Source organism: Balaenoptera borealis (assembly GCF_965194805.1).
Source record: "Balaenoptera borealis genome assembly, chromosome: 12".
In the NCBI taxonomy this organism is placed as follows: Eukaryota; Metazoa; Chordata; class Mammalia; order Artiodactyla; family Balaenopteridae; genus Balaenoptera; species Balaenoptera borealis.
The window spans coordinates 78,620,752-78,638,310 of record NC_138869.1 but is presented as its reverse complement, the minus strand read 5'-3'; the positions used below and the strand labels follow the sequence as shown (position 1 = coordinate 78,638,310).

Here is a 17,559-nt window from a genome sequence, read left to right as displayed (position 1 = left end):
ACTTAAGTTAGTTAATACATGAACCATGATTCCATTTGATTAATCATTTTAGTCTGAAATAAGACTTTTAAATTTTCATTAAACAGGTAAAATTAAAAATCTGAGTTGTATGAATCAATAGATAGCAAAGACAAATTTTTTATAAAGTATTAAGCTAATAAGCAAACTTCAAAAACAATTAGAAAAGATATGTATATTGTGTGTATATATATATATATATATACACAAATATATGTATATGCAAAATAGTTCATGGTTTTATTCTCCTTCCCTATTTATTACTGAAGAAAAACAGTTTATAATATTTATAAAATGGAAGTCAGGTTAGCTGTCTCCTGTCCTAACTTTGGAATGAAATTAGCAAAAATGTAAAATTAAAGAATCAGTTCTTTGGGCTCTCGCATTTGAAATTAAAAGGTACTTGTACAAGATCCAAACACAAACCTAAAATGACCACTAGAGACAGCAGTGCCCTGGGACAGTAGTGAAATGCACAAAGAAACTCTGCTGATATGTCTTTTGTGCTTTTCTATCAGTGCATGTCGTATGTGTTAAGACATGAAGAGTACTGCTACTCTTTTGTTCCAAAAGTATTCAATATTAACACATCTAACTAATCAAACTGCTGAGGAATAGTTACTACCTTTCTCAATTTCATTCACAGTTGAGAACCTTTGCTTCCATTTCCTGCCATTTTAAGTTTTTAGTTCATCTGAAATTTATTTTTATATATTGAAAAAGATGAAATCTTTTTTCTCTTCAGATAGTTAGCTGTTTTTCAAACCATTGATGAAAAATTCTGTTTTCTCACTGAAATAAACTGTCCCTTTCCTTCTGTCTTAAATCCTCATCTATTTCTCATTCTGTTCTACTTTCACACATAACCTCTTCCTTCCTTTCTATTCCTTTGCCTTTCCTTTTCTCCCTCCATCCATCACCCCCTTCCACTGCAGCCACTTCGACTCCAAGTGGGAGGTGTTCTCCTCCAAATAAACTGTGATCCAGCGATAGAAATTGTAATTACAGATTACAGTTATAAGTTCAGTAAGTTTTTTAGTCATTGTTTACATTGTTTTGACTCTCAGATCACCTGACTTCTTAGCTGAGTTGTGTAGTATACCATATTTGCATTTTCTTACTTGTAATTTTTGTTTTAGTTTCCTTGAAACAATCGTCTTAACTTCTTTTTAGTTTTATATTTATCTACCAGTAATTCATACCCAGATCTCCTCAAGTGTGTATCTCTTTTCAGTATAAATAAAAAAGGTATGTCCCATAATTCCATCTTTTTTAAGGAACACCTCTCCCAGCCCCCTCCAGTCTGGAGAGGTTGCTCTTTCGGCTCGTTATACATCTGCCATCCTGGGTAGATCTACCTTCACATCATGGGAACTTCCTTCATTCTCTGTGGGATCACTTATGTCTTACATTACTTCCTACAAGGCAGTAAATCAAAGAAAATTCTTCTTGTTTCTTGGTTTATTCCTGTGTTTTGTTGGAACACATTGTCCCTTAGCTTCCTAAGAAAGAGTCCACGGAAGGTGAATGTTTATATAGTTTGCGTGTCTTAAATTACTTTATTCTACCTTCACAGATTTTTGACGGTTTGCCTATGTGTGAAAACTTATAGGTTAGAAATTATTTTACCTCAGGATTTTGAAGGCATTTCTCCATTACTTTCTGGTGTTAAAAGTTGTTGTTGTAATGACGTTCTAATTATTTAACCTTTACATGTAACCTCGTTTTTTCCTTTCTTCTGTAAGTTTTTAATATCTACTGTTTGTCCTCAGAATTCTGAAATTTCATAATGATACATCTAGAATGTTTTACATGACATGCACCACTCCCCCTTGGCCGCTTCTCTGATTTTAACCCTGACTGTTCTCCTCTCCACAGCCAGACTAGCCTCCTTTCTCTTCCTCCAGCATGATCATGCATGGTCTTGTCTCAGAGCCTCTGTGCTTCCGGTTCCCCCTGCATGGAAAGTTCTCCCAGATATCTGTGTGGCTCACCCCCTTATTTCTGCTCAAATGTTACACTAATAATGAGTCCTTCTCTGATCACCCTGATAAAATAACAACCCACAGGCACCTCTCCAGTACACCTTATCCTACTCACTCTTTTTATTTTGGCAAAGGGATTATTATGACATCTTAATTTGTTTATTATTCGTCTCCTGACCACTAAAATATAAGCTCCATGACAGTGTGGACTTTGTCTATTTTGTTCAGTGTTGTATTGCTTAGAATCATGCCTGGTTCTCAGTAGAAATTTGTGAATGAATAAGTGAATGTGACTTGGTGTGCCCTTTTACTAAAATCCATCGTGTTGAGCAATTAGTAGATTCAGTTTGGAATCTTATGTTCTTCAGTTCTGGGACGTTCTCTTGAATTATTTCTTCACCTCCTTTTTGTCTTCTAGACTTCTGTTTCAGGATGGTAGACCTGGATTAATCCTCTAATTTTTCATTTCTTGTCTTAGTTAATTACTTATACTATATACTAGGTTAAGTGTGTTGGAGAAGTAAAAATGCAAAGTGAGTTTTCTACTTAACGATTATTTTTTAATCTATAGTAATTACTTATTTATTTACCAACTGGCATTATCACAGAAGTAAATCGTTTGGGGTGGTTTTTCGTTTCTAATTCATAGCTATGACTGTGGCAATACATATGTAAAAAAATTATTTAAACAAATACATGTCATAAATATTGATAAGGGCAGGGGAAACACCAGAATCCAATTAGTTGGTGAAAATTCCCCTTCCAACCTCCACCCTTACCTATAAGGGGGCAGAGAGAAGAGCTTCTAGTCAGGTTATGTGCTAGTAGTTTTCACATTAACTCCTACATACATCCTTTTGGGAAGAAAATGACTAAGGTACAGTAGGAATGAATATTTCTTGAGAATTTGATATGAGAAATGGTACCAGCCACTTTGCATATATAATTTAATATGGTCCTTACACAATCCTGAAACACAAATGTCATCACATCCATATTACAAATGGGAAATTGCAGGTAAAACACATTAATGACTTAGCACAAGGTCACACAATCAATATCAGATCTGAAACATCAACTGGTAACTTTGAGTTTAAAGTTTTTTATTTTATTGAAGTATAGTTGACTTACAATATTATTAGTTTTAGGTATACAACATAGTAATTTGATATTTTTATAAATTATATGCCATACAAAGTTATTATAAAATATTGACTATATTCCCTGTGCTGTACATTACATTCTTGTAACTTTGAATTTTATATCTAGTAGTTTGTATCACTTAATCCCCTTCACCTATTTTGTCCCTCCCCCTAACACTCTCCCCTCTGGTAACCACTAGTTTGACCTCTGTATTTGTGAGTCTGTTTCTGTTTTGTTATAATTGTCTAAATAGCATGTTAAGACTTCTAAAATAATTGCTATGTGTCTAAGAGTAGATCTGTATGGGCCATATGAAAAATTCTTTTCCTACTCCAAAAAACAAAACACGCTTACACAAAAATATTTACAGAAACTTACCAGAGACTTTAAAAACTCCATTAAATCTATACTGAACTGCTAATTCTAAGTCCTGGAAAGTGCTACATGTTGACTGGTCGAGTTACTGAATTTTATGTATTTAAATATTATTTTATATAAGGATACTATTAAGTATAGTTTACATGAGGAAAATGGAAAAGTTAGCTGTCAACTAGCTGTGGAATACAGTGGAAACAGAGAGATATTGTCTGACAGACTTGGTCTAATCCCATCTTAGTCATTTAAATGCTCTGAGCTGCTGATTCCTTATCTATAACAAATCTATAAAAAACTAATATCGCTTAACCTGTAAGATTTTTGTGAAGATTAGAAAAACTAACAATTTTTAAAATATGTAAAAAATGTCAGACATCTTGTAGTGTATTCAATAAATGCTAGTTTATGTTCTTGTTACTCTTAGTATTGGTGCTATCCTTTCTAAAATTAAGTATTGAAATCTGTAGTTACAGTTTCTATCGCTGGATCACATAGTTTATTTGGAGGAGAACACCTCCCACCCATTTCTATATTTAAATTGTCTGAACAGAAATATTTTTGGCATGAGATGAAAAACATTCTGCTTTAGGTGTTTGGGGGAAAAGTGGCCCTAGTAAGGTTATCCTTGATAAATCTGAAGACTCACGTGATAGTGGATATCTCATATTTGTCCCTCCAGATCCACTATTCACCCTTCCTCCTTTTCTGTAACCTGGGAGGCTCATCTCTTTTAATCTGCTTGCCCTCTCACTTCTGGTTCAGTGTGGCCAGTGGGAGACGCCAGCAGGAGACCTGAGAGTGGTATGAAGGTAAGGCCAAGGTTGCTTGTGTCCCTGTCAGGTGACTTTTCCAGCTTCTAGGTTCATAGGACAACTGCCTTTCCCTTAACCCTCTAAGCCTAATTTAACAGTGGTTTCCTGTTGTTGTTAGATCCAGGAGGATACCACACTATCCCTTGGAATTTCCCAAAACCCTCCCCTCATCTTTGTAAATAGTTTCTGTTTCAGCTCTTCCTCCAGCTACCGGGTTTAACTATGCTTTTTCCTTCCAAGCCCCTGACTGATAAACATCAAATAACTATCAAGGATCCCATGTGGGTCATCCCCAAAGATACCCCAGGCACACATACATTAGCTGAGACTCGGCCAGATAAATTCTAAAAATTGAGGTTTTCTCTAAATCCTGATTAGAGACTAGGAGGCACAATTTGATTTGCCTTTAGGCTGGAAATTAATCATGGCTGATATCTTAACTGAACTAACTCCAGTGGAGTCAGGATATTTTTTTAAGGCATTTTAGATAATGTGAAGCAATGTTTTGGGTCTCTTTTCAGATTAATAACCTTAATGTAGTGTGTGGCTTCCTTGTGGAACATTTGCAAAGGTGTTAGCTGATTGTACTCTTCAACACAGTATACAAGTTATGGTACTTATTTCCCAGTTCTTTGAATTTCAGCATTAACTTGTTTAACTTATTTTAAATAAAAATTTTGTAATGTATGCTATTATTTATTATGCATCTTTACTAAAAAATAAGCACAGTCTATAAAATCTATGAGATTAGGAAACATGTTTTGATTTTTTTTTTCTTGTTGTTTGCTTGCTTGCTTTGCTTCTGACCAGTTCCAAGCCCAGTGGTTGGCCTATACTAGGTGCTCAATAAATATGTATTGAACAAACCAAGGGCCAGTGTTCAATTAAAAGTGATAGATTTTTAACCTCCATGCTTACTTACTTCATTTTCGCCTCATCTACAAGACTACAGTTTGAAAGGCTGCCCTTCCGTGGCTTCTCTTTTTGTAATATCACTGCCCTGCAAATCCACAGAAGGAAATAAAAGACTAATATTTGGGGGGCAGATAATTATGTTTTAGGCATTATCTTTTCTGTGTTCATTTTTTCTTCCTCACTTGTTCTTTTTAACATTCCTGTTACAGGATGTTAAAAGATAACTGTTATTATTCCTGGATTTGTTTGTTTGTTTCGGCTAACACAGTCTCAGTTATGTTTACTTACTGGCCGCGTTCACACAGAGCTCACACGAGGACCAGCAGCCCTCAGCCTTCTCCCTCTAGTCTCTGCGCCAGTTTCCACGCGCCAGTCATGCCGCTTCTTATTTTACGTGGCTTTTGCCAAATTGCTTAACTACCGTTTCACTTTTTTCTAACACGTTTTAATGGAGAGTTTGCATTCTGGAAGGGAAGCCTTTATCTCGTAAAAAGATCTTTACAAAATAGGGTGATAATAGTAAGCTGACTGAAGTCATACAAGGTCCCCAGGAAGCACAATGGAAAGGGGATGATTAGGTCTGTGCTTGAGTTAGAGGAGATCTCAGAGGCTGTGGCACCTACCTTGCTTTTTTTTTTTTAACATCTTTATTGGAGTGTAATTGCTTTACGGTGGTGTGTTAGTTTCTGCTTTATAACAAAGTGAATCAGCTATACATATACACATATCCCCATATCTCCTTCCTCTTGTGTCTCCCTCCCTCCCACCCTATCCCACCCCTCTAGGTGGTCACAAAGCACCTGCTGCTGCTTCCCACTAGCTATCTATTTTACGTTTGGTAGTGTATATATGTCCATGCCACTCTCTCACTTCATCCCAGCTTACCCTTCCCCCTCCCCGTGTCCTCAAGTCCATTCTCTACGTCTGCGTCTTTATTCCTGTCCTGCCCCTAGGTTCTTCATAACCTTTTTTTTTTTTTAGATTCCATATATATGTGTTAGCATACGGTATTTGTTTTTCCCTTTCTGACTAACTTCACTGTGTATGACAGACTGCAGGTCCATCCACCTCACTACAAATAACTCAATTTCGTTTCTTTTTATGGCTGAGTAATATTCCATTGTATATACGTGCCACATCTTCTTTATCCATTCATCTGTCAATGGACACTTAGGTTGCTTCCATGTCCTGGCTACTGTAAATTGAGCTGCAGGGAACATTGTGGTACATGACTCTTTTTGAATTATGGTTTTCTCAGGGTATATGCCCAGTAGTGGGATTGCTGGGTCGTATCTACCTTGCATTTTTGAAGGACATAGGGTTCTATCTTCTCTATGCTGTCTGCTTTCTTAGGATGTGACTGTATGAATATTGTTGGAAAGTTGTAGCCTTTTATGTCTGATGTGAATGAATCTTTTAAGAATATCCTGGTTTGGGTTTTAATAGCAAATCTAAAGTTTTCTCTGCCTACCAAATTATTGGTAAATTTTGTTTCTTTTCTTACGTCGACTGCTATTCCACCTTATTCATCCCCATGCAGTATCTTATGCTGGCAGAGTCCTTGGTAGCTCTCCAAGTGCCTGCCCCACATCATTTCATCTCATCTTCACAGTGACCTATGAGTGTAACAAGATCTGTACTATGTCACCTTCTTGAGCCCATTTTAATAAATAACCTTTTTAATTCTTGAGTGGAATATGGGACTGACGTCTGAGCCTCGGAAACCTGATTCTCATTTAGTTTTACATATACTACAGCTAATTTGATAAATACTATATACAACATTGATTGGTTTGCCTATGTAAGCAGTGTTTAGATACAAAATTTGAATAAGGGCTACTTTCTCTGACAGACTAAGGGGGAAGTATATACAAATTACCTCTGCTCATCATATGATAAAAGCATAGGGCACAGTGGAAATGGATAGAGATCAGTCTCTTCTATGCATTAGTAACTGCATTGCTTTAATCCCATTTTGCAACTGTCTTTGGCTTTCAAATATATCTGGAACTATTGGCTAGGATACTGGAATAGTTAACTATATCACCTGTGCCACACTCATACAGATAGTTGGATTGGTTGCCATTTCCACTGGTATAACTAAGAGGATTTTCCTTTGAAAACTGACTCCCATCTGCCTCTCACCAAGTTGTACTATTTCTCCTTGCATTCTTCTTTTTTATTTCTTCTCTCATTGATGCAAGTGCTTAATTATGGAGCCAAAAGTAAAGTACACCTAGGTTTAAATACTAGAATCAGAAAGGGAAAGCCAAAAGGCTTTTCATCGTTCACATCTGTTCAGTTCCCAGTTGAAGAACTTGAGGATCAGAAAGATCAGCTGTTCTGTTCAAAAGTATAGCTTCAAAAATGTATGCACACGAACACATGCATTGTACTTCATGGTGAGTTGATTCCACAAGAGAATTTATTAGAGAAGCTATTAGTTCTCTATCAAAAGAAGTCCATATAGTTTTCCCCGTTAAATTTAGGTAGAGTTACTTTCTTAAAACTTGTAAGAAAGTGGTTCTAGTGATATATACACATGTGTATATGAGTGTGTATATACATACAAATAATATATGTGTGTGTATGTGTATATATATATATACACATACATATAACTCATCCACACAAATTATTTACATTCTAAATTTGTTTATGGTAAAATCATAAGTGCTAAGTAATAGTCCAATAGTAGCCTAGAAGTTATAAACTTTTTTATGATGACCCTGAAATTTAATTTCTCATTTCTAAATAAATGTAGATAGCCTTTATTCAGGGCTTACTATATGCCACATGATATAATCTCCCTTAAACATCAAACCGTAGGCATTTTTAAAAATTTTATGAGAGGAAAGAAGTTAAGATGGTTTTGGAAACTTTTTTAAAGTAATGATTTTTTAAAGCTTCTTTATTAAACTACTTGTGAAATGGATTTGTATAGTGCCTTACATGGAGATAATCTGTTGAGTTAGTTAGATCTTAAAATGGAGGCAATAATCTAAATTCTCTGGAACTCTCTTCAGGATACACAGTACTGACAGAGAAAACCAAACTTTAACTGAGTTTCATAGCAGACCCTTGCCCTCCTTGTGCATGTGTGAGGTTCTGAGACCCAGCATGGGTGCAGTGCTAAAATTCTAAAGTTGGCACTTTATCCATGTATTTTCTCAACAAAAAGACAAAATTATAAAATTGCTTTTGTCAAAATAAGGGTGATAGTAACAGAGATAAGAAATCAGTTTTCCTCATTCCTCATGATTATTCTTTAACATTATTCTTTCCATTTGGTAATTTTACCAGTCATTACATTGGTCTGTGTGTGGTCTGGTGTAATTCAGTGCTTTTAATACCCTGATCTAAACATGAAGATTTAGGACAAGACCTGTGTTTATTCCTAAACACTCTAGGGTGAAATGAAACCAGGTTATCATGTGAAAAATTAGGTAGCATTCTGAAGAAAAGTAATTAACTGAATCTTTGTTATTTTTTTGTCCTTTGGAGAAATAAGTAATGGCTACAGTTCTTTTGGTAGATGCCTTTTTAAAAGTGTGAACAGAAGGGAACATGGAGGGAGGCACAAAGATGCCAAGAAATAAGCAGAGAAAAAAAAGAGACATTATTAATTGTAGATAAAGAAAGTATACATTTTGTAGGCTACCAGAAATTATGCTTCTAAAATGTTAAGAAATACAAATGAAATGTACATATTTGTACATGTAAACGCTATCGTTTTTCAGTTATTGACTAACGGAAAGATAGCTGTATATAACATTGAACAAATTGAAGATCTGCTACCATCTGTGTACAATTTTAATTGTATTTTAGTTTAAATAGTTAAGTAGTAGTTTAGTTTTAATAGTTAAATAGTAAATAAATTTTAAATAGTATTAACTGTAGTTAATAGCATAGTATTTAAACTATAGTATAGTATAGTATTTAAGGTATAGTATAATATTTAAATTATAGTCTAGTTTATTATTTTAATTTCAACCTTAAAAAATTTTCAAAATATCCTTTTGCTTTCAAAACCTGATGTGTTTAGACTTGAAAATTGCTTATGAATAACTTATATGAAAAATAGTTTAAAAGAAAACTTTCAAATGGTTGTTGTTCTCCCACTTTCACATTTAAATAAGAATAACCAAAGAATTAGTTTCTTGTCAGGGTTGCTGTTCTCATTGGACATTTTTTAAGCATTGCAGGCTTATATTGATTGTGTCTTGGTCATTCTTTAAAATGCATATATAAATAAACATGAATTATTTGAGTCATGAGATACTGATAATTATAGCCTTATCATATTTTTAAAAACTTGACTAACTGTGTTTGACTTACTATTCTAAAAAGAAGAGTTAAAATGGAATTCTAAAAAGTTAGGCACATCTTTTATCAATTTATATACTTGTTTATGTTTCAAATGTCTAAGACAGTGGAAGACTAGTCACCAAAAAGAATAAGGAGATCATATGATAGGAAAAGACTAAGTCAAATATCTTACACTTATAGTATTCTGAATGTTGACTGTATTTAGTTACAAATCCCTTTCCTTTCAAACATTTGCTGAGTTCTCAATCCTTAAGCTGTGTCTGCATGAAGCAACTGACTTGAATGTTTTGATCCAAACCTTCTTTTTTGGCAACCATTTATTTGCCAGCAATGAAAATGTTTTGAAAGGCAAATAAATGTTTTTGTGGGTAGAGTTTCTATGCAATGTAAAACTTCATTAAGCCTTACATACCTTCCTGTATTCCGAATAAGAAATTAATCTTGGAGAGAAAGTTGAATGGCTTGATGTTAAGCATTTATTAATTAGTACCAGTTTTGTGTACCTGGACACTCTCATAGGTTTGTTGTGAGGGTTAAATGAGATGATATATAGAAGGCAGGAAGCATAGGATAGTACATTCAGTAAATGTCAGCACGCAAAAAGGAGCAACAGCTTCTGTTTAAACATAGGTGATACATTGCGTATCTCCAAACCTTCTCAAAACCCTACTAAATGACAGCAAAATAATTTTTAAAAGCATAAATCTATGAAGATCAAGAAAGTGGGAGATTAAATAGCAGATGAGACATATCAAATAATCATGGACGTTTAAAAGTGGATAGAAATGCTTAAAGGTTTAACAGATTTGAGAAAAATGAAACCTTGGAACCTAGAAAAAAACCAGCATTCAAGATACCTCTGAAGAAACAGGAGCACTGGTAGAAAGTAAAGGAGCAGTTTTATTCCAGTGCCCTATCACAACCACATAGGCAGTCAACTGCCTCTTTGCCATTCTGACAAAACAATGTAGGTTTACCTCTGGAGAGGTTGAATAGAAAGAACTCCGGTATTAGAGATCCCAGGCACAAAGACAACTGGCATTTGATTAATAGATATTCTGAAAAAAATCCAGGAAACAGAAGGAAGGAAATTTTCAGAGTAATCCCAGAAAATTTCCCAGACTTGCAGGACAAGAATATATAGGTTACAGTATCCGTGTGAGTACCAGGAAAATATATGAAGAAAGAGCCTCACCAAGGCATAGCACTGTGAAATTTTAAAATTTCAGGTATAAAGAGAACAGTAGTAAAAGTTTCTCATTGGTGGGGGAGGGGGGCGGTGCAGGGGAAGTCACCTAAAGGCTTAGGAATAAAAAAAAAAAAAAAGACACCTGACTTCTCAACAGCAACATTTTAAGCTAGAAGACAATGGAGCAATGTGTTTAAATTTCTGAAGGAAAATGATTTTTAATCTCAAATCCTATATCTAGGTAGATTATAAATTGAATATAAGGTGGCATAAATGAATTTTCAGACATACAGGATCTTTAAAACTTTATTTTCCATGCACCCTTTCTCAGGAACCTATCAGAGGTATTTTTCAGCTGCAGCCCACCACTGGAGGAAGGAGATAGATACTGCAGTTTGAATTCATTTTACTTATCTGCCTGTTTAAAAAAATTGATCAGTATTCTTCAGAGGAGCATAGCAGAATCCAGAGTCCTTACAATGTATCATTTATAATATCTCAGATAAAATCACAGATTATCCTTAAAATATGAAGTAACAGGGAAGCATGACTCATAGCCAAGAGAAAAGACAAAATAGTGACTGACTCTAAGATGACCCAGGTATTGAAATAGCAGACAGGGATTTTACAAAGCAGCTATTATAGCTATGCTCGAAAACAAAAAAGAGAAACCTCCAGGGAATGTGCTCTACCAAAATAAAGGAAGTAAATTAAGAACAAAATGGGATCAAGAAAACAAAAATCCAAAATGTAATTGTTGAAGAGAGTCTGGCAGACTCCGGAGGAGTCTCTGAGGAAAAACAAAAAACAATGAAATTGAAAGAAATCCTTACATGTTTCAAATCTTTTAAATAATGTAGATGAAATAGTGTTAGATTCACAATAAATTAAGCAAAAAAAGAAAAGGAAATTCGGAACTACAAAAAAATTTTTTTTAATTTATAAAAAGAAATTTGATCATGGTGGCCAAGCTGTAACAGTGCTTATGCAGTCATAATAATATAAACACTAGATATTAATTTAACAAAAAATTACATTTTTAAAATAATATCAAGAGGGGAGGAAGGAGATGGTAAATATGAGACATCTGTGAACACTAAATCTTCATCTTCCATAGTAAAAAGTCAATCGATAGTATTTAAAGCTGAAAAATAAAACAGCCTTGTAAGCATATTTGAAATGTGGAGGTAAATAACAGAAGAACAAGCTACAAAAGTTGAAAGTGTTTTCCTTCGGAAGTAGAATTACAGATTGGAAAGAAGTATGGCTAGGTATTTCTGTCATTATAAAACTTAGAGTATTATTTGACTTTTAATGTTATATACATTTTAACTTAGATAATAATTTTAAAATTAGAATTAAGTATTTATAATGCACATAGCACAGTTCCTGTACTGCCTAAGAACAAATTAGGTACTTAATAAATTATTACTACTAAGGTTTTTTATTAACTCTCCTTCTAGTCATTAAAATCATGGCTTATCCATTTCAAATGAAAAAGAATACATAAGCCTACAAATCTAGGGAAGTTATCTGAAGTATCTGAAGTTGTGTAGTTACTTAGTGGCCAGAACTGGAGTCCAGATTTCCTATCTCTTAGTTCTTTCAGTCACAACGTGGAGGATTCAGAGAGGATCTTTGAGGTTATCCGTGGCTGACAAATATGGTTGCAAGCAGAGCTGTTCTTTCCTAGCCTAACCTCGTATCTGGCCCAATAACTAGTGTGTGATAGACAAATGGATAGAAAGACAAATAAACCCTAGGCCAAGTGATAACCTACCCTAAGATTTTACCTCTTCATCACATAGCTTTTAACAATTCCTATATGTACTATGTATTCGTTTACTATTTATTCTCAGAAAGGAAGGATCCAGAGATTTAGCCAGAATCCAAAAGAAAGAGGTGCAATAGAAGTGTAGTTAAAATGAAACACCTTCAGGATGCTAATGATTGTGAAATCATTGAATTGATTTTGCTGTACTTTTGAAACCTTTTAGAACTTCAGAGAAATCTTTCTGCTGAATTTACATGGGCCCCAGCCAATTGCGGGGGTTATTGACTTCATCTAGCTCAATTTATTTATATTATAGATGGGAAAACTGAAAACAGTCAAGGGGAAATGGATTGCCAACATTTACCCAACATTTATAAACTGCCTGTTGGGGGAATGGTGGTCCTGGACCTAGAGATATTATTCAGAAGGAAGTTGGGAGGTGAGAGCATTAGGTAACTAACTGGTTGAGGAAGATAAAGAAGAAACTTGTTCACAAGTACAATTAAGATACTGTAAACTGAGCATTGTAAGTTCCATGCCTAGGTTAGGTAATAAACACTATTGTATGATGATAATCATAGATCTTTTATTTTTTTGGAAAATTATTTTGAAGTCTGTGTTTTAGAGGAGAAAGTGCTGCATCCCATAAAGAATCAAGAATTTCTCATAATTCGAGTATAGTACTATATTAGGATTCTCCAGAGAAACAGAACCAATAGGATACATGTGTGTGTGTGTGTGTGTGTGTGTGTGTGTGTGTACACAGATAGATAGATTTATTATAAGGAACTGGCTCGCATGGCTTTGGAGGCTGAGAATCCCAAGTTCTGTAGTTGGCAAGCCAGAGACTCAGGAGAGACAGAATGTAGTTCGAGCCCAAATCCAAAAACCTGAGAACCAAGAGACGCTTTAGTCCAAGTCAAAAGGCTGGAAAGGTCTATGTCCCAGTTCAAGGCAGTCAGGCAGAAGGACTTCCCTCTTATTCGGACTTTTTGTTCCATTCACCTCTTCAACTGACTGGTTGAGGCCCACTAACATTAGCAGGGGCTGGTGGTGGGGAGCGGCAATCTGCTTTACTCAGCCTAGGGATTCAAATCTTAATCTCATCCAGAAATACCTTCACAGTCACACTCAGAATTAACATTTGACCAAATGTCTGGGCACCCTGTAACCCAGTCAAGTTGACATATAAAATTAACTGTCACAAGTACACAAAGGCTTAAGATAGAACTGAAATTATTAGAGCTTAAATGTAGAATAATGACAGAAAAACAAGAACTATAATGAAGAGAATGAAGGTATACGGAAAAAAATCTGTCAGTCAGTCAGTCTTTAAAGACCGCACTGAAGTCAGTAACACTGAATTATCATAGATCCTGGAACAAGAATTGTGGACATTATATTTGAAGAAGATCATGTTAACACTTAATATAGGAGACATTGGAGACATTGAAATTTAGAAAGCAGTAAGCAAAAAGCCCCAGAGGCCTACATTCAGATGAATACTGTGGAAGTAGAGAGCAAATTCAAGACCCTGAGCCAATTAAAACAACAAAATCAACAGAAGTTGGTGAAAATAAAATAGAGAAACAAAAATTGTTCGATTGTTAGTGTCATTGATAGAAATGAGAAATTGAGAAGAGATTTATTTGTGGTCTCAAAGATGTAAAGTTTAAAGTGTACCTTTTATGCTCAACCTGCAAATAAAGTATCATAAAGTATTTAAAATGCAAACATGATGAGTATTAATATGCTAGGGGAAATTATTTTCTTTGAAACAGTTGTTACAAGTATAATATTATTTTTAATTTACTTTGAAAAATAGAAATAATATTTATCAGAAATAAATAAATGCTGTGAAAGAGTTCCTGTTGTAGAATAATGCTTTTAGCAAAATATTTTACTAAGTTACAAATAAATCTATAAAGTTACTATCACCCTACCTTTATCCATATAGTTAAAAAAATTTGTATACCCATTCAACCAGTAATTGGTCTTAAAGGATTCCTCTGCTCTGTCAATTCTTGCATATTTTATAAATGCAATTAAATGTATACTACTTTCATTGTAATAAAAAAATCATAAAATATACTATGATTTCATGTCATTTTAGTTACTGCCAGAAATACTTGACTTGCTGCAGTGAATAATGAAGTACAACTTCCATTTATTTTCAGGGATTAAAAAAATTGAGGGGTTTCTTACAATATATTGATAGAATCAACTTTTTTTTTTTTTTGAACACTGAAGGTATTAGAAATATTTCTTGATTTTGGTTTCCTGGTTCTAGTATTGTTTTCACGCTGAGTGCACCCACCGGTCCTGAGCTCAGCCTCCTGTGGAACTGGACTGCTAAGCTGCTAACTTGCTTTTTAAGCTTACGTTGTTAAAGAGAAGTTTCTTTAGTCTTTTTGGTAATTGTAGACAAAAGTTCTAGAAGTTAGCGAGTGGGCAGTACACACTTTAGTGTAATCACTGTAATTAGTTAAGGAGCTTGCCCTCCTCACTTTGTAGAGAAGAGGAGGTGAGAGTATGGAGGAGGTGATTTTGGAGTGTGGGACACGTCGGGGCCAGATGGGCTTGCGGTGCAGTAACACAGTGATAACTTTCAGCCCTGAGGACTCACTGCATGGGAGTCCAAGGCATACTGGAGAGTGCCAGCAGTGCCAGTGCTAGTGAGGGTACTAGGTTGGGTGAGGGAAATTAGTAAATAAGGTAGATGAAAGCTAAATGTAAAGTTTTCCTGCTAATTATGACAACATAACTGTGACATAAATTCCAGATCTCTACAATAGTTGTGTACTGGTTTCGAAAAGGTGTTTTAAAATGGCTAACTCTTCTATGTGTTTATTTTCCATTTTCTTCTTTTTTTTTCCTACTGAATGTGTTTATACACTGACATTTTGGAGAGTGTTATAAATACAGATTATTTACATGTATTGTGGATAAACAGTTGATTTATTGGGAAGACAATTTAGGGAGGTATACTTATCCTGGTCCTTTCTTAACATGAGTAAAATTACTTATATCTGTATAGTATTTTAGAGTTTTCAAATCATCACCATCCTGCATTTAAGAAAATAAAAAGTTACTTGACAGTGCGGCCTCCTGGTTCTCTGTGTCCAGACAAATGGATACTGAGCCCATATTCTTCTCCACATTGATTATGTGTATTTTATTCTGTCATAGAAATGTTTTTGTTTGAAAAAACACATGTACACATATTTCCCTGACATTCTTCCAGTTTTTAGAAAAATACGTTCACATTTTTCCCACTGAAAACTTAGTTTCTTTCTGGGTAGATATATCATCTTTTTAAAAACCTTTCCCCCAAGATTTCTTTTTAAATGGTTCACAGTTAAATTTAAATTTCTATATTTAGGTAGAATTATGTTTATATACCAACCACCAGTATCCAGGAAATTCAGTGGTAAGGCTGACACATAGGGAGTTTATAGTCTATTTTGTAGTCTGTGTATTTAGACAAGGTTTGAAGCTTACTTAGCAAAATCTCTTGACCATTCAGAATTTCTTTAGTACAAATGCACTATTTGATTTCTTATACTTGTTAAGATAACAGTGTGTCATTTTTTAAAGATTAGTTCTTAGGAATATGTGTTAGATTTATTCCTTTCAAAGAAAGATGCATTCAGGAACAGCTTTTATATGTAAATATTTTTATAATATTGGATAGAGTTGGTTTGGTGCAATCACCATGGTTTGATCAAATTTGGAAGAAGTTACAGGCACATTTTTGTAGTGTTTTCTCCAGCATCTTTATTTTTTTCAGCTGGATGTATTTTATGTTCCTTCTAACTAATCAAAATAAGAAACTGATTTTGCCTGTGCCAAAAAATAGAACTATCATTTTTCACATTCTTTTATTTTCCAGGTCATTTTCAAGTAAGATTGTGTTTCTAGGACTTCTGAATCCCAGAAAACTCTCAACTTTGTAGATATAAGCGCCCAGATGAACATTTCAGGGGGAATCTAACTTTTCATGCAGTATGTTTTGTGTTGTGCATTCCAGATACAGTTAACTTTTTGTGTGTATATGATTAGTGTGGAAAGAAATTAATGCAGTCCAGTATTATGATTTATGGACTGAATCCTTTGCCCACTGAAGACTTGCCAAAACTAAAACTATTTTTTTTCCTTTGGATATTAGAAACAGCTACTGTTTTTGTTGATCTTTTAAAGTTCTGAATGGGCCTATTTCAAATCATACCAGCATGGGAGCTCAGATTAATAATATACTTATTCAACTAGTGATACTGAGCGAAACCATTGCTCACATGGATATGAGGATAAAATTTCATAAAATTATTTTCAGGTGCATTAATGCATTTCTGGAAGCTGCATATGATTTTTCTTTTGCATGAAAGAAGTCAAGGATTTCTCTTTATTGTATCAGTTACAGGTGGGCGTATAAGTTAATTTAATTGCATTTTTGTATACCTTAAAACATAAGACATTTTGCTTTTAAAAGCAGTACTGTGATTGCTGGATTATTCCCAAAGGTTTTTAACTCTTAGAATGTTTATCTCTCTTGAGACATCATGACTGTAGTATATTTAATTTAGATTATTGAGAAAAATTTCCTTTGTTGTTAGTTACAGCAAGCTGCTGAAGTTTCTCAGCTTCGGGGAGCAAGGGTAATCTCTGCTGAAGATCTTCTGTTTTTGATACGCAAAGATAAGGTAATATAAAATAATTTCATCGTATTGAAATGCCAAGCTTGGTGATTAATTACACTTATGTAAGGAAGCTACCCTTGTTTTCTAGCTTTCACATTGGAATCATAACCGTTGAACTGATATTTGAGTCCTCATAGTTTGCACAACTAAATGGTTTACTACCAAAGAATTTATTTTTTATTTTTACATGGACAAGGGCACTTATGTAAAAGTATGCTGACAACTAATTCTCACGTATCCTTAAATATATATTTAGACATTTTCATTGCTACATAATGTTCACTCGATATTGACCAGGTGCTTTGTTCTGGTAACTGGGATA

The 17,559-nt window shown here is 34.4% G+C and overlaps 1 protein-coding gene across 10 annotated transcripts in view; it reads left to right on the top strand.

The window, feature by feature from the left end:
* The window catches only part of SUPT3H (SPT3 homolog, SAGA and STAGA complex component), a 441,526-nt gene that overhangs the window by 256,549 nt on the left and 167,418 nt on the right, over positions 1-17,559 (top strand). For all 10 annotated transcript variants that reach the window (XM_082347635.1, XM_082347640.1, XM_082347634.1 and 7 more), the window contains exon 4: positions 17,154-17,240. In XM_082347635.1, the coding sequence (XP_082203761.1) occupies positions 17,154-17,240 (87 nt within the window). The remainder of the gene's footprint in view (positions 1-17,153; positions 17,241-17,559) is intronic.